General features: G+C 43.7%; 1 protein-coding gene across 7 annotated transcripts in view; it reads left to right on the top strand.

Annotated features, from left to right (window-relative positions):
- The window catches only part of CTPS2 (CTP synthase 2), a 122,149-nt gene that overhangs the window by 70,316 nt on the left and 28,869 nt on the right, over positions 1-22,964 (top strand). For all 7 annotated transcript variants that reach the window (XM_054544359.2, XM_024240829.3, XM_024240825.3 and 4 more), the window contains exons 14-15: positions 3,984-4,080; positions 22,776-22,831. In XM_054544359.2, the coding sequence (XP_054400334.1) occupies positions 3,984-4,080; positions 22,776-22,831 (153 nt within the window). The remainder of the gene's footprint in view (positions 1-3,983; positions 4,081-22,775; positions 22,832-22,964) is intronic.

The raw sequence follows: 22,964 nt of genomic DNA, 5'->3' as shown, positions 1-22,964 counted from the left end.
AGGAAAGCTGGGCTTACCAGGGTAGGTCAGGTAGGTCCAGTCAGGAATTTCACTGTTGCTAAGAGAACCTAACTCCTGTAGACTTTGTTGTTTAAGGCACTTGGGATGCTGTAAAGTCTTGAACTCATTACACTTTTATTATGGGCTGCAGAAAACATCAGTAAAGGTTAATTAGTGCCATATTTATCCTTACATGCTGATTTTACATCTCCTAAAGCTTTATCACTTATTGATCCTTTTTTATTTTTCTCATGCTATATGGCTTAGTTCCAAGAGAGGACAGATCTGGGGATCAGATGACAGCCAGTATTTAGGCTGAATTAGAGGAAGCAAAGGCAATCCTTTTGCAATGGAAGATGCGTTTTCCTTTCAGATGCAAAAATCTAGAGTATTTTGGAAATGTTGGTGTTAAATCTAAAGCATATTTGAGATATTTTCTTTAACCACCCCAGTAATGATAAAATAGATATGTTTTGAAACTGTGATGTTCTCCTGTCTGTCAGGCTTTTAGTGGAAGGAATGCAAGGAACAAAGACATTTTTGTTAATTTTTGCTGCTGAATCAGGTTGCTTATAACCCAAGAGGCAGCCACCCATCAACATCTTGTAGGATCATCTGATAACTCTGCAAGGCAGCTGGTGTGTCAGGCTTGGGCACCATAGTCTCTGCCTTGCCCTGACCTTCCGCTTCCTGAGTGTTGGGGCTCCACCAGCTGGTGCCTGGCAGCGTTCTTTGCCTGAGTATGCGATGGTGATTCCCAGATGAGACCTCCTAAGCTAGGCCCACACAGAACCCTCCTGTTCCCTCCCTCCATCAGCGACTTGCCTGTCAATTCTCTTCCTGCTTTTCTCCTTTCACTGATGTTCAGGGCAACATTTGGTACTGGAGACCTATTTTCACCTGCTTCCCACCTCTTCTCTAGCATTTTTTGCCTTCTCCACTGGTTCCTACGCTAGCATGTTTTAATCAGAGGATCACAGTGGCGTTTATACCTTGGATTTTCTTTCTGTGCTATCATTTCAGGAGAAGGAAGTGTTTATTACTTCTGAAAACAGCAGGGATAATGTGAACTAATACCCTAGTGTAAGGCCTAAATATTACATTTTACTCACGATGACTTAAACTTGTATTTTCATTAGTAAAATACTATGTGCAAAGTTTAAAAAGCCAACAGTTCTGAAAAGCCTATAATGACAAAGTCATTAATCCTCACTCCCTCTGTCCCACTCTTTAGCTTCTTCTAGCTCTTTCTCCTGGTGTTTGTCTCCATGTTGCTAAATAATCTCATAGTATTCTTTGAGGACTTTTTAGACTTCTCCCACTTTGTTGAAGGAGTTTTTAATGCTCTTAGGCAGCCCCTATGCCCACTGCATTTTCCTTCTCTCCCCACCTTCCACCCCTACACTTGACTTTTGGAAATATTTTCTGGTCTTCAAGTGTTTGTCAAGTTCATCCCAAGTAAGCAGTAAGGCAGATTTCTTGTTCTTTTTCTTTCCTTTTCTTTACATTTTTGAGACAAGGTCTTGCTCTGTCGTCCAGGCTGGAGTGCAGTGGTGTGATCATAGCTCACTGCAACCTCCGCCTCCTAGGCTCAAGCAATCTTTCCACCTCAGCCTCCTGAATAGCTGGGACTGCAGCCTGTGCCACCACACCCAGCTAATTTTTGTATTTTTTGTAGAGACCATATTGTCTGGGCTGGTCTCCAACTTCTGGCTCAAGTGATCTGTCTGCCTTGGTCTCCCAAAGTGTTAGGATTGCAGTCGTGAGCCACTGCACCTGGCCTCCTGTTCTTAGTTGGCTAATTTTACTCTAATCTCAATGCTTCATACCAGAATATTTCTTGAATACCAACCTTGCCAGTAACTGAACAAACTACATGTAAAGACTCTTCTTGGGTATTGGGTATTGGGACCCAACACAGTGAGGAAGACTGAAGAGTCGTAGTGCACTTCTATCAAGAAATTAGGGGAGGTTATCCCTGTAGTCTGCCTAGATGGTTCAGGTTGTCTGAAACTTAAATGGAAGTTGAGGCTCTGAATACACATAGGACTTCTGAATCTGTGGCAGATGGTGCAGTCTTACCTGATATAGAGAATACATAGAGAGGCCAGGCATCTATGTGCAACTCAGCTTCATCAACCAAAAGCGAATGCCCTCTCTCAACTCACTCCAGTAATACTTAACCTAGCCATAATTAGCCAACCAAAGATAGGAACAAGATGCCAAGGCCAAGAGCACTTGAGAATTGAGCAAGAGAATTGAGCAGTCCATCTAACAAGGGAGGTCATCGAGTTTCTTCACCCTTTCCCTGAAGTAACTCTTGGAGTGAGCTTGGGACACTGGGTTCAGATGGCTTGGAAAGTTCTGGGGCACTGATAAGATCAGACATTTTCTTGGGAATTTTTTACCTCAGAAAATTCCAGTTGTCAAAGATTCCTGTAGAGCAATATGTGGCAATTACAGTATGGGGAAAAACAACAACAACAAATGAAAGGTTTTATGAGAGGGAAGCTCAAGCAATTCCATTAGAACAGGTTGACTCACCCAACTGTAGTCTGTTCTAACAACTTTAAAAAAGAAGATGAAATGAAACCATGAGATCGTAGTGAACAGAACTGAGAAAACAGATGAATTACGAGACTCACCAGGATAGGCTTTTCATAAAAATCACCTGTTTCTCAATTTCTGCAGTGTGATTGTGATCATAAACATAAAGCCACTCCGGCTCTCAAAGATTGACTGTCTCTTCCACAAAGCACTCACCAGACACAAACTGAGAGAAAGGCAGGGATGGGGAAGAACCTCGTTCTGTGAGGGCACAGAGAGAGGAGGACCCTGACTCGGCTATGGCTCCCAGAAATACCAACTCCTGGAGTGGCTGATGTTGGATAGTGGAGCTAAGATTTCAGGGTTAAGGATGGTTTCATTTAGGAAAAGAGGGCAGAGGAATGGGAGGAGATTGTCCAGGCAGAGGGCGCAGCGTGGGCCAAGTCGCCATGGCGGGAGGAAAGGAGATGCAGTTGAAAAACTCAAAGAACCAGCACTCAGGGTGAGAGGGCCAGGGAATATAAGATAAGGCTGGACGGTTAGGCTGGCCTGATACCATGAGGTCAAGGGTTTCAAGCAGGAAAAATGCCGCACTAAGATTTGCTGTGTGAATAGACCACTCTGCCTGCAGTAGGTGGGGTGTGCTGGGGCCATGGGAATGTTGAGTGGCCAGTGAGTGAGCCATTGCTCTAGCCTGGGAGAGGGCTGGAGAGAAGTGGATGGATGTGGGAATTCTGGAGGGGATAAATCCACAGGACTTGACAGAGTGGCTATGAGGGAGAGGGAGCGATCAAGGGTGCCACTTAAGTTTCTGACCTACAGAGTGTGCTAGACTGGATGATACTTCTTTTCTTTTCTTTTTTCTTTCTTTCTCTTTCTTTCCCTTTCTTTCTTCCTTCCTTCCTTCCTTCCTTCCTTCCTTCCTTCCTTCCTTCCTTCCTTCCTTCCTTCCTTCCTTCCTATCCCTCTAATGGTTTTCTATAAATAGGTTCTTTTGGTATACCTTTCCACAGTACAAGTAGTGATAGATTTGCTTATGGAAAATCTTTAGGGAATGCACTGGGCAGTGGGAAGAGGGTTATCATGAAAGATGTGAACACCGAAGTGGGAGGCCTCAGCAATCCAGATCTTGAAGTGTGAGGACTACTTGGAACTGACGGTTTGAGTAATGGCAGGAGGGACATCATCAAGATGCTCCTGATACATTGTTTTATAAGTGATATAAATGAAAGATGAGAAGCAGATGGAAAGGAAGTACAATGTGCGGTGTGTCTGTGTCATGCCTGTATTTGAACATGATTGTTGGAAAGACTGATCAAATGTTATAGTTTAGGGACCATGCTTACCCAATGATCATTCCTTTAAACGTAAAGCTTGAAATTTGGGAAATGACATTTTTACAAGATGGCAAAACTGGACTTGTTTTGTTTTCTAAGGTGATTGATATGCCTGAGCACAACCCTGGCAATTTGGGAGGAACAATGAGACTGGGAATAAGAAGAACTGTTTTCAAAACTGAAAATTCAATATTAAGTAAGTTTCCCATATTGTTTATTTTACAAGATGTCGGATGTCGCTCATGTGACTGCAGGTGCCCAGCACTCTGGGTGGTGGAGACTCACCCCTGCCCCTTCCAGCATCCTCGGAGGGCCCTGATTCTTCCTCTTCCCATCTCCCCTGCCCTCACTGACCCTCTGCTCTGGGCATTCCTCTCCCTAGTAAGCTTGTCCCTTGGGCTGGCCTCAGTAGAACACACTGAATGCCCCTCCGCATTTGATCTGCGTGACTCCCTGTTCATTGGGCTGTTTTGTGAGTTACTGATGCTCCTGGAGATGAACTTGGACTGGGAGAGAGAGCCCTGATTCACACTCAGTTCTTTTGAATCCACGGTTCTCTCCATTACATTTGAACTGGTTCCCTGTTTAATATCTGTTTGCCTGGTCTTAGTGACTCACAAATGAACTTCCGAGTAGGACGGCAGTTGTGCACCTCAGACGCGTATTTCTCTGTTCCCTGGCAGCCCCAGTGTGGGGAGATGGCTCACCATTTGATATTTGCTGATCTTTCCACTCCCCATAAGGTTAATTCTAATTTCTGTGGAACTTTTTTCATAAATTAGCATATTATATAAGAATAACTTATTGTTTAAAACAAACTAAAGCCTTTAATTCAATTTAATAAATGTATCTTGAGTGCCCACTCTGTGCCATGCGCAGATATAATAGTGACCAGGACAGATACCAGCCCTGCCCTCCTAGGGCCTCAAAACAAGCAGAAGAAATGTGACAAAAGGGGAATGCAGATTGCTAAGGGGACCGGATGCAGAGAGGGAGCTCAGGAATTGTGAGTGTTCAGTGTCATTTTCGTGAAATTATAAGAATCCCTTAGAATCCTCTGAAGTTATAAGAATTCTTTTTTTTTTTTTTGAGGCAGAGTCTCGCTCTGTTGCCCAGGCTGGAGTGCAGTGGCACGATCTCGGCTCACTGCAAGCTCCGTCTCCCGGGTTCATGCCATTCTCCTGCCTCAGCCTCCTGAGTAGCTGGGACTACAGGCGCCCGCCACCACGCCCAGCTAATTTTTTGTATTTTTAGTAGAGATGGGGTTTCACCGTGTTAGCCAGGATGGTCTCTATCTCCTGACCTCGTGATCTGCCCGCCTCGGCCTCCCAAAGTGCTGGGATTACAGGCGTGAGTCACCGCACCCAGCAAGAATTCTTTAGAAAAATGCCTTCTTAACTCAAGAAAGAGTAAGACCAGAAATATGAGCTTCTCCTTTAAAGATGAATATAAACCTTCTAAGGAATAGAAAGCTTCCTAGCCAGAATGAAATTTAAAAAGGAAAGGCTTCAAAGTGAATACAGTTTCCTTCTTTCTCTGCATAAAAAGTCATTGTTCTCTAAGTCACTAACATTTTTCCTTACAAATACTATATAAGAACTTTTTTTCTTCATGAATGTTAGCAATTCTGTAGCTTTCAGGTGTCTTCAGATAACTATGAAACTTTGTTCAAATAATTGCCTACGTGACAAAAAATGGTTGGTGAAAAATTAATGTCCTAAAATTATATCTATTGAGAAAGATTCAGTGATAATTGTACTAAGTTTTTAAGAAGAGCATTGTACTCAATATAGTTAAAAATTTGATAGATGTAAGTCTGATTTAGGATTTTTCTTGGCCAGTCACACTGGCTCACACCAGCACTTTGGGAGGCTGTGGCCAGCAGATTGCTTGAGCCCAGGAATTCAAGACCAGCCTTGGCAACATGGGGAGACCCTGCTTCTACAAAAAATACAAAAATTAGCCTGGCATGGTGGCTCATGCCTGTGGTCCCAGCCACTTGGGAGGCTGAAGCGGGATGATCACCTGAGCCCAAGAGGTTGAGGCTGCAGTGAGCTGTGATGGTGCCACTGCACTCCAGCCTGGGTAAAAAAGATTTGTTTTTCTTAGTGCTTGAGCCCAGGAGTCGGAGACCAGCCTGGGCAACATAGTGAGATTCCGTCTCAATTTAAAAAGTAAAATTTGTTTTTCTTGACAGTAGACATAAAAATATTGATGATTTGATGATTTTCATGAATCTTAAACACAGCAGCAAAGCTTGTTTTGAAAAATTTTGAAAACAACTTTATTGAGATATAATTCATCATATAATTCATTTATTAGTAGTGTACAATTCACTGATTTTTTTTTTTTTTTTTTTGAGATGGAGTCTCACTCTGTCGCCCAGGCTGGGGTGCAGTGGCGCAATCTCGGCTCACTGCAAGCTCTGCCTCCCAGGTTCACGCCATTCTTCTCCCTCAGCCTCCCGAGTAGCTGGGACTACAGGCGCCTGCCGGCTATTTTTTTTTGTATTTTTAGTAGAGATGGGGTTTTACCATGTTAGCCGGGATAGTCTTGATCTCCTGAGCTCGTGATCTGCCCGCCTCGGCCTTCCAAAGTGCTGGAATTACAGGCATGAGCCACCGTGCCCGGCCCAATTCACTGATTTTTTAGTGCATTCACAGAGTTGTGCAACCATCACCACAATTTTAGGACATTTTCATCACCTCCTGTAGAAACCCTGTACCCATTAGCTGTCACCATCCCTACTTCCCGCCAGCCCCTGGCAACCACTAATCTACTTTCTGTCTATAGGTTTGCCCATTATGGACATTTCATGTAAATGGAACCAGATGATTTGCGGTCTTTTGTGTCTGGCTTCTTTCTTTCTTTTTTCTTTTTTTGAGATAGTCTCACTCTGTCACCCAGGCTGGAGTGCAGTGGCACGATCTCGGCTCACTGCACCCTTCACCTCCCAGGTTTAAGCGATTCTCCTGCCTCAGCCTCCTGAGTAGCTGGGATTACAGGCACCTACTACCACGCCTGGCTAATTTTTGTATTTTTAGTAGAGACGGGGTTTCGTTGGTCACGCTGGTCTTGAACTCCTGACCTCAGGTGATCTGCCCACCTTGGCCTCCCGAAGTGTTGGGATTACAGGCGTGAGCCACCACGCCTGGTCTGTCTCCTTTCTTCTAGCATAATGTTTTTTTGCTACATCCACATTGTAGCATGTATCAGTACTTCATTCCTTTTAATGGCCAAATAATATTCCATTGTATGGATAGACCACATTTTGTTTATCCATTCATCAGCTGGTGGACATTTGGGTTGTTTCCAGGCAACAATTTCTTTAATTTTTTCTCCTTAATTTTTTAAGGGAATTCTAAAGGGAAAGAAAAGTATGTTGCCTTAAATTTAAGTTGTGCTTCATAGTTTCCAAGAAGCATGTGATATGTGAACTTGTGCCCTCCCACTTGTGCAGCACTGTCTTCCACAGGTCTCCAAAAAAGGCTGTGCCAGAGATAAGAATGTGACCACTGTGCGAGGCTCTGCTGAGTGGCATACAAATATCAAAACATATAGCATAATAGTGTTTTTTTTGTTTTCGTTTTTTTTTGTGACGGAGTTTCACTCTTGTTGCCCAGACTTGAGTGCAGTTGCGCGATCTCGCCTCACTGCAACCTCCGTCTCCCAGGTTCAAGTGATTCTCCTGCCTCAGCCTCCCAAGTAGCTGAGATTACAGGCATGCGCCACCACGCCCGGCTAATTTTATGTATTTTTAGTAGAGACGGGGTTTCTCCATGTTTGTCAGGCTGGTCTCGAACCCCCAACCTCAAGTGATCTACCCACCTCGGCCTCCCAAAGTGCTGAGATTACAGGCATGAGCTGCCGTGCCCGGCCGATAGTGTTTTATGGACCTTTTGTTTTCTCCTAGTCAACATATTTCTTTTGTAGAATTTTATGTATTTATTTATGTTTTTATAAGCTGGTACATTTCTTTTGTAGGATTCCCCCATTCCGTATTGGCATATTTCTTTCGTAGACTTTTTTCCAAGTCAGCACATTTTTGCAAGAATGCTATGAACAAAATACATTTGCCTACATTGCCTGTGAAAACAGTTAACAATTTTGATAGAAAGCATTGAAATGCTATTCATTTTTTTCATTTAAATTTGACTTACAGGCCAGTAGTTACAATGCTTGGATTAAATAGAAAAACAGGAAAGTAAAGAGTCCTCTAGTAAAAAATAATGCCTTGAAATAGGGTCACAGCCTAAAGATATTGATAGCCGCAGTGGATGGATGACTAGAGTGAGCCTTTTTTTTTTTTTTTTTCTTTTTGAGACAGAGTTTTGCTCTTGTCGCCCAGGCTGGAGTGCAGTGACACCATCTCGGCTCACTGCAACCTCCACCTCCCAGGTTCAAGCGATTCTCCTGCCTCAGCCTCTTGAGTAGCCGAGAGTAGAGGCATGCGCTACTATGCCTGGCTAATTTTTTGTATTTTATTTGAGGTGAGGTTTCACCACGTTGGCCAGGCTAGTCTGGAATTCCTGACTTAGGGTGATCCTCCTGCCTCGGCCTCCCAAGGTGCTGGGATTATGGGCGTGAGCTACTGCACCCAGCCGAGCCTAACATTTATATTCAAGAACAATTCCTCTTTTTTTCTTAATAACCTGTTAATTCCTTAAGGGTTATGAAAACTATGAATTTACTTTTTCTGAAGTGGAGATTATAGGTTTGAATTGATTTGGACAAAAGTACTGGTAATGACTATTTGCCCTGCTTATAAGCAGTGTGTTCCTAGAAGTTCCCTTCCTGTGTTCTATGTGTTGTCTTCATCTGCAAAGGCCTTTTCCTATAAAAGGGCTAATGACAGTGTGTGTAGAATTATCAAAGCTGATTCAAGGGTCCTTAGAAATGAGACATTTTGAGGAAGATGGAGAGATTTGTTAAAGGATTCAAAATAATTACCCTGATTTGATCACTATACATTATATGTATTGAAACATCACTATGTGCCCCATAAATATGTACAATTATTGTCAATTAAAAAAAGAAGATTTTTTCTAAACTATATTATCTATAATCCTGTACCTGAGTATTAATTGCATATCCATGGTCTTTTCCAGACTTCATCAAGATTAGTTTTTATGTAGTCTTTTCTGGTAGCGTCACTTTTTCCTGTATCTGGTCTTCCTGTCTATGATCTGTGCATATAGTATTTAATTGCGTTAAGGAGCCATATTCTGCTGATTCATTTCCTACTGATAAAACACGTCACATGGTTTCTGGCATTTTGTTAGAAAAATGCTGAATTGAACATCTTGACACAGTGTTTTCGTTCTTTTGAATATTTCCTTAGGATAGATTTCCAGGAGTTGGATTATTAGGTCAAAGGGTATGAACACTTTTATGACTGATAATTCTGCTAGACTGTTGGAAAGAAGGGCTGAGCAAGGTCATAATGACATTCACTGTACTTGTGTTCCTGCTTTCCCTAGTCTTTTTGGTAGGATTATTTTTCTTCTTGCTCTATTAACGGAAACAAAAAGAGCCCTATTTCTGTTCATTGCTAAAAAGTGAAAACGTTTTCTACTTCGAATGTTGATTTACTTGTGTATATAGTGCCCAGGTCTGAAGTCTTTATTAGGACTTAATTATGGGTTGGTAAACTTTTTCAATAAAGGGCCAGTTAGTAAATATTTTTGGCTTTGTAGCCATTGTGGTGTGAAAACAGCTACAGGCAAATATGTGAGTGAACGAGCTCGGCTGTGTCCCAGCAAAACTTTATCTATGGGCGCTGAAAGTTGATTCCATATCATTTTCATGTGGCATGAAATAATAATGTTTGATTTAATTTTTTCAACCAATTTAAAATGTAAAAACCATTCTTAGTTCAAGGGCCAAACAGAAACAGTCAGGGGGATCCCATGACTGTGGACTGGGCCATAGTCTGTTGAATCCTGGTCCAAACAAGAATCTTTCAGCCTGGGCAACATAGTGAGACCCTGTCTCTACAAAAAAATTTTAAAAAATCAGCCAGGTGTGGTGGCACACACCTGTAGTCCCAGCTACTCAGGAGGCTGAAGCAGGAGGATTGCTTGAGCCCAGGGAGTTGAGGCTGCACTGAGCCATGATTGTACCACTGCACTCCAGTCTGAGCAACAGAGTGAGACCCTGTCTCAAAAAAAAAAAAAAAAAAAAAAAAGAAAAAGAAAAAGAACTCCACGGATGAGGCAGTGAGCTACTCCTATCCTAGGCAGTTGAAGGACATCATCTCCCCACTTCTCTTCTGGCTTGCATACATATCCTATTTTATGACAGAGAATAGGACTAAGGGGGCTTTCAGAAGCCGTTTGATCTAACCTCCTTATTTTTCAGAGGGCTGAGAGATGAAGTGGCACACAGTTGGGAGAGTCAGAACCAGGGCTTGGACCCTCTTCCCACGTTATTTTCTAGTCTTCTAATAAAACATGCTGTCCTGGCTCCCCCATCTAGTGTTATAATCACTCTCCAAAATGTAACTCTTGGCCAGACATGGTGGCTCATGCCTGTAATCCCAGCACTTTGGGAGGCCAAGGCGGCCAGATCACTTGAGGTCAGGAGTTTGAGACCAGCCTGGCTATCATGGTGAAACCTTGTCTCTACTAAAAATACAAAAATTAGCCGGGCATGGTGTGGTGTGTGCCTGTAGTCCCAGTTACTCAAGAGGCTGAGGCAGGAGAATAGCTTGAACCCGGGAGGCGGAGGTTGCAGTGAGCCGAGATCATGCCACTGTACTCCAGCCTAGGTGACAGAGCGAGACTCTGTCTCAAAAAAAAAAAAAAGAAAGAAAAAAAAGGTAACTCTTGAAACACCCAATTGTTAGACTCCTTGATGCTCTACCTTCAGGTCTGTATATTTAGTTGCATGTAAATTATACCTCGATTTTTTAAAAACTCATTTTTCTCCTTTTTAAAAAGTTTTTAATTTTAAAAAATAGAGACAGGGTTTCTCTTTGTTGCCCAGGCTGGCCTTTAACTCCTGGCCTCAAGCAATCCTCCTGCCTCAGCCTCCCAAAGTGCTGGGATTACAGGCATGAGTCACTGTGTCTGGCCTTAAAAAAGCTTATACTATCTGGAAAGTTAGATAGTAGGGCTTGTCTCCTTATAGTGATGCTATTAGTTGATTAATTAACTCATTAGACGATTTTTGAAAAACAGGGAGAAGTGGCACAGTGTGGGTAAGTCTTAAGTGGGGTACTTTGAAAAGTAAGAAATGTAGAATGAGGAGTGGCTAAAGATGGAGGGATCAGGCTCAGGTGAGAGGGGAGCCAGGGGAACACTGAGGAACTAAGTTAATAGACGGTTTTAAGACTCCAAAAATAAACTTTATTGTTTTGCTTGTGGCTCTCAACTGAGAGCACAAGAGATGGGAACATAATAAAGCACAAAGAAATTCAGATAAGGTTCAGAGCTCATTCAGGGATGGCCAACAACTTGATAGTGTCTCTAAAATATTACAAGACCCTGGCCTTAATTTGCTTGGTCAAGTCCCAGATGTGTTGCCAAGACATCCAGCGAGGGAGGCAAGACTTTGTCTTTGTTGAATGTGGTTTCCAAACCAAACTGCCACCTACTAGAAAGAACATGTTTTTCAGACCATTTCAGTTCACGTGTTTGAATACTGCACAATCTGGTGTGTGTGCATTTAGTAGGAATGCTAGCCCCAAACTTATTTATTTATTTCTTTATTTTAGAGACAGGATTTCGCTGTGTTGTCCAGGCTGAAGTGCAGTGGTGTGATTGTAGCTCGCTGCAGCCTCAACCTCCTGGGCCCAAGCAGTCCTCCTGCCTCAGCCTCCCGAGTAGTTGGGACTACAGCCACATGCCACCACGCCTGACTAATTTCTAATTTTTTTTTTTTGTTTTGAGGCAGAGTCTTGCTCTGTTGCCCAGGCTGGAGTGCAGTGGCATGATCTTGGCTCACTGCAACCTCCACCTCCCGGGTTCAAGCAATTCTCCTATCTCAGCCACCCGAGTAGCTGGGACTACAGGCCCCCGCCACCACGCCTGGCTAATTTTTGTATTTTTAGTAGAGACGGGTTTCACCATATTGGTCAGGCTGGTCTCAAACTTCTGACCTCAGGTCATCCGCCCACCTCGGCCTCCTGAAGTGTTGAGATTACAGGCATGAGCCACTGTGCCTGGCCTAAAATTTTTGTAGAGATGGGGTCTCTTTGTTGCCCAAGCTGGTCTCAAACTCTTGGCCTCAAGAGATCCTCAATGGCCTTTTGTACACTTTTTCAATAAGGGACCAGATAGTAAATATTTTTGGCTTTGCAGCCATTGTGGTGTGAAAGCAGCTACAGACAAATATGTGAGTGAATGAGCATGGCTGTGTCCCAACAGAGTTTTATTTATGGGTGCTGAAAGTTGATTTCATATCATTTTCACGTGGCATGAGATGTTATTCTTCATTTTGTCCAGCCATCAACCTAATTTAAAGCTCCCAAATTCTCTATGCCCTCCAAACCAGCACCCAAACAGTTAGGGAGCACTTACCCTTAGAAGCAGGGGAATGCCACAAGGTGGAAGGGTGCAGAGAAGACCCGCAGGCTCGAGGAGAGAGAGGCGGGAAGAGGTGGGCCTTGAGCACGGGGTTGTACTGTGGGCTCCCTATAGGGAGGTGTATCTGGTCCGGTTAATAATGCAACACAACATAGGGCCGGGCGCAGTGGCTCACGCCTGTAATCCCAGCACTTTGGGAGGCCGAGGTGGGCGGATCACCTGAGGTTGGGAGTTTGAGACCATCCTGACTTACCTCGAGAAACCCCGTCTCTACTAAAAATACAAAATTAGCCGGGCGTGGTGGCGCATGCCTGTAACCCCAGCAACTCGGGAGGCTGAGGCAAGAGAATTGCTGGAACCTGGGAGGCAGAGGTTGCAGTGAGCCGAGATCGCGCTATTGCACTCCAGCCTGGCTAACAAGAGCAAAACTCCATCTCAAAAAAAAAAAAAAAAAAGAATGCAACACAACAAACTTGAAGGAATTAGGAGCCCAGGGCAGTGCAGTTTATATAACTGGAGACTAGGACCTGGTGATTTCCAGAGTTCTGTGAAGCTGGCCCTCATCCTCAGAGCAGATGACATGGGGACAGTGAGGTTTGATGCAGGCAGATAACAGCTGGCAGAGGAGACCAGGGAGAGCTCCTCAGGTTGATGCCGGCGGGAGCATGACACGACTCTGGCATGCAAGACACCAGTGAAGCCTTCTGGACCCGGCAGGTGGAAATGGAATGCTTTAAGAAAAGGCTTCATTCCTTTCAGGGACCTTCTCTGCATTTCCTCATATTAAAGAAGAAGAACTTGACTAAAACGACCAGTTCTGCTTTAATGTAAGGGAAAAAGGGTTTTGTTTGGAAAGAACAGAGGCACGAGGCCCATTAAAAAGATATTGAATGAGACCCAGTGCTGGGAGTCCCGGTACAGTTTATGGCATTGCAAATGCAGAGTGGTTAAATCTAAAATTTGAAAGAGCTGAAAGAAATGGGTAGAAGTTTTCAGGGACTAGAAAAATGGCTTTTGCTTTCTTGTCTCTTATCAAAGCATTGATATGGAAAAACAGCTTCTGGCTCCTGGTGTGGTTAGATTAGGAAGTTTAAAAATTAAAACCAAAGCCAACACTGAACGTTCGTGAAACATTAGAGCAGGGGAAAAAAAAGAAAAACCATGTAAAAAAAAAAATCCTCGACTGAGTTAATGAGGTAATTTACATAACAGTTTAAAAGAGGTCGCCAGAGATTTAGGGACCCTGAGTCCATGCCTTGGTAATTTGTCATTGTGTTGAGACACAAATTCCAGAAGAGCGTGGCAGGGCTTTGTGAGAGCTGCATACCACTTGGCGAGCCTCCCCGCCTGCCCCCAGAGCCCAGGTCCACACTGCAGGGTGGCTGTCTTCTTACTGCTTCTTGCCTTTTACTGGGGAAACCATTCGCTAAAGTGTGTTTGTTAATATGGAGGTTCATAGGTCTGGGACATAGCACCTTTAATCCTAACAACAGATGGCATTGCTGCCCCCTCTCTAGATAAGCACTTGTCCTCGTCACTTCACCGAAGGGAACTAGTGGAGTGGTTAAGAACCCAGCCCTTGGAGCCACTGCTCACCAGAGGCCCGTTGGGCCTCAGCTCTCAGTCTCTGGCTGTGTGGAGCTACTTACCTGCACCACGCCTCAGTTTCTGCATCTGAAAGACAGAGATAAGAGCGCCGCCTCATGGGGTTCTTGTGAGGGTTAAATAAATGATATGCGGGAGCCCTTAGAACAGTGCCTGGCACAAAAAAGGCACTGTTTAAGTGTGGCTGATGTTTGAGAGCATTGACCTGTGATCTTCTCAAAACTTGGGGCAAATGTCGGTTAGTGACCTGGCATTAAGAATGAGGTCCCACTAGGGGAGTGGGAGGGAAGAATAGGCTTTCCCTTGCTCTTGCAAGGTTATTTCTATTCTGTCTTTCTTGGCTGCTAGCTCCCCACTTGCCAATGCATAAGATCTAAGAAAAGAGACGCCAAGAATGAGATAAGAATACTAAATAGAAAACAAGTGAAAGTGATGAAAGGTGGGGTGTGGTGGCTTACGTCTGTAATCCCAGCATTTTGGGAGGCCGAGGTGGGTGAATCACTTGAGGTCAGGAGTTTGAGACCAGCCTGGCCAACATGGAGAAACCCTGTCTCTACTAAAACTACAAAAATTGGCCAGGCGTGGTGGTGCATGCCTGTAATCCCAGCTACTTGAGAGGCTGAGGCAGGAGAATCACTTGAACCCAGGAAGTGGAGGTTGCAGTGAGCCGAGATCGCACCACTGTACTCCAGCCTGGGCGACAGAGTGAGACTCCGTCTTAAAAAACAAAACAAAAACAACAACAAAAAAAGTGATGAAAAAGAACGTAATGCTATCATATAGAGTTAAAAGCAAAGACACATTTTTCAACTCAGATGTTTTATACTAGAAAATTGAGATAAAAGCAGATCAGGAAGATAAAATTAGGGAAGGGGGAGGAGTTTAGATACTAAAAGAAATGAAATATTTTATAAAAATTGGAGAAATGACATTCTAAAATCCAAAAGTAAGAAATAAAGGAGAAATATAGGAGAAAGTAAAGGAGAAATAAAGGAGCCAGCTGTGGCTGGCTGCAACTCGATGCTTTCTGAGCACCAGTAATTAAGACATTGCTCTCATCACCCCTAGGACCCAGCCACCATTTTGCACAAAAGAAAGGAATCTTAGCAAAGTTAAGTCACTCATCCAGGTCACTTGTTAGAAAGTCATTGAGCTGACTCTTTGACCACCTCACTGTACCAAACGGCTGGACCTTAATCAAAGAGGAGGCAGAAAAACCCAAACAGCTCCCAGAGCTGAATGCTGCCCTCACTGAGAATCCTGAGAAAAGGTTTTGCAGGTTTCAGGGGTGTCTTGTGGGTGGAGAGCAGGGGGTGCAGAAAGCGAAGACCCTACCCCAGGCCTCTTCTGAAAGCCAGTCTGAAACCGCGGGTTTAGCTTAAGGATAGACACAAGCACTGAGTCAGTTTTGCACTGAGTCAGTTTTGCACTGAGCATCTGGGCCAGTAGGGCATGCAGACAGGCGGGTCTGAGAAATGCCACAGCTTAAGCTCAACAATCAGCAGCAGCTACACTGAGCCTTAGAGTTAGAGAGGCAGTAAGGGGTGGTAGGGACTGTGGCAAATCAGCAAGCATGTGCCCCATCAAAGAAGCGACTTCCACAGCTGATAGTTGTATCAAGAACTGTGGATTCACTGCTGCCAGTCTTCTAAATTTTCAAGAGAATCTGGAAATCTGGAGTTTTATGTAAAATCTCCTGACGTGTAAATGTTGGCAACTTATTTACATTTTTACGATATTGTGTGTTTGCCAGCACTCTGCAAGTGAAATACAACAAATATCTGCACCCTGGGCAGCCTCTTAGGATCTTTGAATTAGATAAGCACTGAATTAGATAAGCATCAGCAAATTCTTGCACATACGAGAGGGCTCTGATCCTTAAAATGCCTAATTAGCAGAAGGCATGGTTGCGGGTAGTCTTAAAAGTGAAGTAAATTAAGACACTGGTGCAAAAAAGACATTTGTGTAAAAGCAAGGCAGTTCTACCAAGAAAAGAGGTAATGAAGCCCAGCAGGTAGTGGTTTTACTTTTTTATTAGGTTGGTGCAAAAGTAATTGCGGTTTTTGCCGTCGAAAATAATGGCAAAAACTGCAGTTACTTTTGTACTAACGTATTAGATGCTGTGGGTGATTGCCTTTAGCCCCCTGGAAATAGGAGATATGGCACCAGGGGAAAGATAAGGATCAGAAGGTATAGAATGGGAGTGGACAGCTGTGTGGGTGATAGCTTCCAGGGGAGTGAATATGGGAGAAGAAAAGAGGGTACAGTCTTGAGCAGGGGTCCCCAGTTGAGGATGACGAACAGGTAGATGGGGCAAAAAGTGCCTAGAGGAGCAGAGGTCACAGAAGGGGAAGGGTGGCAGCTGAAGAGAGACCTGCTGGATTTTAGAGAGCAGTTCTGTAAAGTCACAGGAACATAAGCCAGGTTGCAAAGGGTGGGAGTGGGAGGTTTGAATAAAGGGTGAGTCAGAGCAAGAGGGCATCATAGACAAGAGTGGGGCTGGATGATTTTTGTTTTTTATTTAAAAAATTTTTAATTGTGGTAAAATATACATAACATAAAATGTACCATCTTAACCATTTCCTAGTGTACAGTTCAATTGTGTTAAGTACATTACATTGTTGTACAGTCTCCAGAACTCTTCTCATCTTGCAAAACTGGAAACTATACCCATTAAACAGCAACTCCCCCTTCCCCTGGCCCCTGGCAACCACCATTCTATTTTCTTTCTTTTTTCTTTTTTCTTTTTTTTTTTTTTTGAGACAGAGTCTCACTTTGTTGTCCAGGCTGGAGTGCAGTGGCATGATCTTCACTCAGCGCAACCTCTGCCTCCAGGTTCAAGTGATTCTCCTGCCTCAGCCTCCCACGTAGCTGGGATTACAGGCGTCCGCCACCACGCCCAGCTAATTTTTGTATATTTAGTAGAGATGGAGTTTCACCATGTTGGCCAGCCTGGTCTCGAACTCCTGACCTCAAGTGATCTGCCCCCCTTGGCCTCCCAAAGTGCTGGGATTACAGGCATGAGCCACTATGCCTGGCCTCTATTTTCTGCCACTTTGGGTTTGACTACTCTAGATGATATGGACAGGAGACCGGGAAATACTGGACAGAAGAGGGCGATTCTCTAGCAAAGGCCCGACCCTCAAGCCTGGAAACCTGTGGCCCTAAATAAGAACAAGCATTCCTGTTTTCACACCCAAATGTTGCCTTTTGGCCCGCCATGCCCCCTATCCTGTACTATATAAACCCCAAACCCCAGGCTCCATGAGCAGAAGAGTGGTGTGACAGAGAAGGAGAGAAGAGAAGGAGAGGAGTTCGGCTGGGGACCATTGGAGAGGAGATCGGCCGCTGGACCACCAAACTCCAGGGGAAGATCATCTTCCCACTCCATCTCCTTTCCTCCTCCCCATCCATCCCACTGAGAGCCACCTCCACCACTCAATAAAATCCCCGCATTCACCATCCTTCAAGCCCATGTGTGACCTGATTCTTTCTGAATTCCGGACAAGAACCCAGGCACCAAGAAGGCACTGAGCTGGTTAACACTTAAGCCATCTATGGACGGCAGAGCTAAAAGAGCACTGTAGCAAGCCCACTGGAGTTTCCGGAGTCACAGGCACCCACTCCTAGACACTACTCTGCGGCCGGAGCCCAAAAGTGTTTGCCCTGGATCCTGCACCTGCCCGTCTGTGTGCTCCCCCTCCCATAAGGGATTTGAGTGCACACAGTGGCTGAACAGATGAGCCACACCTCTGTTGCACATCCTGTGAGGGGGGTCAGGGAACTCTCTCGTTTTATCGATACCTCCTTTAAGTGGAATCGTACAGTATTTGTCCTTTTATGAGTGTCTTATTTCACTTAACATATTGTCTTCAAGGTTCATCCATATTGTAGCATGGGACAGGATTTCCTTCCTTTTGAATGCAGAATAATATTCCATTGTGTGGATAGATATGCACATTTTGTTTATCCATTCATCCCTCAGTGAACATTTGGGTTGCTTCCACCTTTTAACTTGTGTATCTTTTTTGGGGGGATATTTTGGCTCTCAAAAGGACAAAGGAAAAAATTAGGTTCAGTTGCTAGGATTACTCACATGAGGGTAGGCATGGGCAGGACCATTAAAGGGGTAAAAATATATTATGTATGAGGCAGTATCTACCCAGTAGCAAATTAGAGAAAGAGATGGTATAATTTGGAAAGGTGGTTTTTGTTTCTGATAACCCTTTTATCCACATTTTTGGTGTCTTTCTGCCTGCATTGGGAGTGCTTTATAGGTCCTAAGACTTTTGTTGGTTTTCTTTCTCTAAAGCTTTGCTGACATTTACTTCTTAAGTGAACATTTTATTTTGTCTCTAAAAAGACTAGGACAGAAAGAAAGATTGAGTCACTTTGTTGTTGAGATTTTCCCCCATTCCTAGGATCATTGCATGGCACCTGTGACAGAGGACTGCTCTTAAGAACGTGGTGTGTATACCTCTCAGTTTCTGACTCTTCTCCTAGATACATTTTACATTCAGCAGTATCTAGCATTTTGCCTTGTCATGGAATGTTCTTATACTGCACTTTCAATGATGGTGTAGATTAGTTGATTCTAACCAGAAATGCACGTCAGGGTGACTTGTGGTGCGTTTTTAAAACCCACGTGGCCAGACACTCTCCTGAGAGTAATCAAATCAGAATCGACGGTACTGGGGTACCCGGGCTCCAGATGAGTATTCTTAGTTTTATTTTGTTTTCAGGATGTTCTCAAATAGAATTTCATTGGTAGCATTCTGAACTGATTCTCAACATAGAGTTTTTAAGGAAATTTTAATTTTTCCTTTTTCACAGGTATAGCAATGGATTAATTTTGTAAATTCATTTCTGATAGATTTGTAAGCAATGAAGAAAGATTTTGAATGCACAAAATAAAATTTCCAAAGTTCTGAAAACATGTTTCATTGTATATCGTGTCTGTTGTATGTTGATTTCATTCAACAATTCGTTATAGAGTACCTGCTTATGTGCTAGGTGCTGGTCTTAAGAATTGAGGGGATGGGCCAGGCGCAGTGGCTCACGCCTGTAATCCTAAGGTGGGTGGATCACGAGGTCAGGAGATAGAGACCATCCTGGCTAACACGGTGAAACCCCGTCTCTACTAAAAATACAAAAAATTAGCCGGGCATGGTGGCATACACCTGTAGTCCCAGCTACTTGGGAGGCTGAGGCAGGAGAATTGCCTCAACCTGGGAGGTGAAGGTTGCAGTGAGCTGAGATTGTACCATTGCACTCCAGCCTGGCGACGGAGTGAGACTTCGTCTCGGGAAAAAAAAAAAAAAAAAAAAAAGAATTGAGGGGATGACTGCTGGGTATATACCCAAAAGGAAGGAAGTCAGTATATCAAAGAGATATCGCAGACCCATGTTTGTTGCAGCACCAGTCACAGTAGCCAAGATTTAGAAGTGACCTAAGTGTCCATCAACAGATGAATGGATAAAGAAAATGTACTTTTACACAATGGAGTACTATTCAGCCATAGAAAAGAATGAGATCCTGTCATTTGCAACAGCACAGATGGAACTGGAGATCATTATGTTAAGTGAAACAAGCCAGGCACAGAAAGACAAACATCGCATGTTCTCACTTACTTGTGGGATCTAAAAATCAAAACAATTGAACCCATGGAGATAGCAGAAGGATGGTTGCCAGGGGCTGAGAAGGGTAGTGGGGGGCTGGTAGGGAGCTGGGGATTGTTAATGAGTTCAAAAAGTAGAAAGAATGAATAAGACCTACTATTTGATAGCACAACAGGGTGACTACAGTCAGTAATAATTTAATTGTACATTTAAAAATAACTTTAAGAGAGAGTAATTGGATTGTTTGTAACTGAAAGGATAAATGCTTGAGGGGATGGATACCCCATTCACCATCATGTGATTATTACGCATTGCATGCCTGTATCAAAACATCTCATGTACCCCCTAAATATATATACCTACTGTGTACCCACAAAAATTTAAAGTAAAAGATTTAAAAAAATAATTGAAGGGTCAGGTCCCTATTTTGTCTGTTACCTTGTATAGCTTATGTTCTAGTTCCATTCATTTGGATTTTATTGTCTGGAGATAACAATATCAATCACTGAAATGGTTCGCTTTCTGTTCTCAGTGCTTCCCATACTTTGATTTATTTAATCCTTACAACTCTATGAAGTAGGAACTATCATAATCCCTATTTTATAGATGAGGAAACTGAGGTAGAGAGGTTAAATAATATGCCCAAGCCACACATCCATTAAATAGTAGAGTGGAATTTAAAGCCAGGAAGTCTGACTTCAGAGTCACTACACTCCCCTACCCCTTTCTGTCACCTCTGAGATATCTTAGCAAATACAGAGTCTGCCTTAAGCCAGGCAGCAGTCAGAAACCATGCAGTTTCAAACGTTCTCATGATATCCTGCTAGTCCCCTTGACTCGAAGATACGATTCCTTATATCCTAATTTGGAGATTTGTGCCATTTTCCCCATCATCTCGAGAAATGTTGGCAGACTCTAGTATTGGATTTACAAATCACCTATTGTAATGAAGGGAACAGAAAAGAAATTTTGGACTAAAGGAGGAAAAGATCAATGTCAAAGTCAGAGGTCATAGGACACTTAGTATCCTCTGAAGCAACTTCCTGATGCTTCTACGTTTTCTTTCTTTTTTTTTTTTTTTTGAGACAGCACCTCGCTCTGTCACCCAGGTTGGCAGGTTGGAGTGCAGTGGTGACATCTTGGCTTACTGCAACCTCAGCCTTCCAGGTTCAAGTGATTCTCATGCCCCAGCCTCCTGAGTAGCTGGGATTACAGGTGCGCACCACCACCCTGGGCTAATTTTTGTTTAGTAGAGATGGGGTTTCACCATGTTGGCCAGGCTGGTCTTGAACTCCTGACCTTAAGTGATCCTCCCCCTCTCAGCCTCCCAAAGTGCTGGGATTATAGGTGTGAGCCATGGTGCCTGGCCTTCCTGATGCTTCTGTGTTTTCTAACTGTATGTTATTGTGCTTTATTTCCCATTTTTCTTTTAATTTTTATGAAGCAATTGTTTTAGTTTAGGCTGTCCTGAATGACCCCTGCCAGTGGTATGTTGGCATTCTCTCAAAGGAACTCCCTGCCCCCACTATTCCCCTTTTTCTAAAATACATACCTTAAATATTCACTATCATTCATATCGTCACCAGGGAGCTCAGTCTATATGGACAGAATTGCAAATAGAAGTTCAGCTGTGATCATTGATCGTACAAAGTTATATGAGAATACAACCCATTTGTGTTTGCTTGATCCAAGTCAAAAGCTCAAACAAGACACAAAGAAAGCATTTATTTGGTTTTTCTTGGTTGAAACATCCTGTTCCAGCCTCATGATGTCTTTGAGAGTCTGATAATTCCCTGCCTGTTGAACTGAGCATGGCTCCCGATTCTGTTGGAGTTTGAGCATGACTTCCAGCACTGTTATCTTCTTAACCCTTGGCTGTGTACCTGGGATCTACGTTTTGAGGGCTGGTGCTGTAGGAAGAGTCTCTGGCCCGCTCAGACTGCTCCAGTGCTGGAACCCACTTGGTCCCTGGACCATCCTGCTTCTCCACATGCTCCAATAGGGGCATTCTTTTTATTATTATTATTATTATTATACTTTAAGTTCTAGGGTACATGTGCACAACGTGCAGGTTTGTTACATAGGTATACATGTGCCATGTTGGTTTGCTGCACCCATCAACTCATCATTTACATTAGGTATTTCTCCTAATGCTATCCCTCCCCCAACCCCCTACCCACCGACAAGCCCCGGTGTGTGATGTTCCCAATGGGGGCATTCTTGAGAGGTGTTTGGTGATGGATCCGACTCCTATTCACCTGACAATGAAGTCACTAGGCAGCTCGTTGATCGCCGTGCCCATCGCCACACTGGTCATGCCCAGGGTGCTGTGCTTAGCTGCAGTGCCTCAGCTACGTAGGCATGTTTAGGCAGCTCCCCAGATGATTCTCAGCCACACACCCCTGGTTAAGAGCTGTTGGCATAGATGTGCTATCATTTAATCCACCAGTTCGTCTATTCTTGATGCTCAGCTTGCTTCCAATTGTTTGCTATTAAATAATTCAGCAGTGCACATCTTTGTGGTTAAGTCTTTGTCCTCATTTCTATTTTCTGGAATAAATTCTGAGAAGTCCAACTGTAGGATCATAGGATAGGTACATTTTTAAGGTGGGGTACATTTTGAATGTGGCCAGTACGGTGTGAAAATCTGGAGGCAGCTGGTGGAGTGGAGATAGCATTGGGCCAGGTGTGAGGAAGCCTGGGCTCAAGAACAGGCTCCTCTGCCCAGCAAGGCAGGGCTTTGGGCAAGTCCCTTCCCTGCCCCTGGTTTTGTTTTCTTCCTTTGTAAATGAGCCTCATTACAAATCTGCACTGAAGCGATAGTGCAGCATAGCCGTCTCTTGGTCCTGCAGGCAGGCGTATATAAGGAGGGCAGATCTGCTGGATTCCGTGGTGGACTTGTGTAGCATCTGGCTTCCTTTTATGCAATGGTGATGGCTTACTTGAGAATTGCTTCAGGGTTTCAAAGAAGCTATCGTCATCTTCTGTTAGAAAAGAAGAAAATCTAGATGACTATGCGGAGGCTATTGTTCATTTTTAGTCCTCTGATAGCGATCCAAGCACCTTCCTCCACAAAGCGTCATGGATGTGCTTGTAAAGCTGCTTACTCTAATATTAATCTCACTCTTGTATCTTTACAGGGAAACTTTATGGTGATGTTCCTTTTATAGAAGAAAGACACAGACATCGGTTCGAGGTACGGCTTTCATGCTGAATTATTGGGGAATATGGGTGCTTAGTGTGAGGAACCCAGTGATTACAAGCTGAGCCTCTGGAAAAGGTGTCCAGCCTGGTGGTATTCACAGGGCTCAGAGAGGACCATATTTCCC

The sequence above is a fragment of the Pongo abelii genome, chromosome X (genome assembly GCF_028885655.2).
Source record: "Pongo abelii isolate AG06213 chromosome X, NHGRI_mPonAbe1-v2.0_pri, whole genome shotgun sequence".
NCBI lineage: Eukaryota > Metazoa > Chordata > Mammalia > Primates > Hominidae > Pongo > Pongo abelii.
This window is presented reverse-complemented; position numbering and strand designations above follow the sequence as displayed.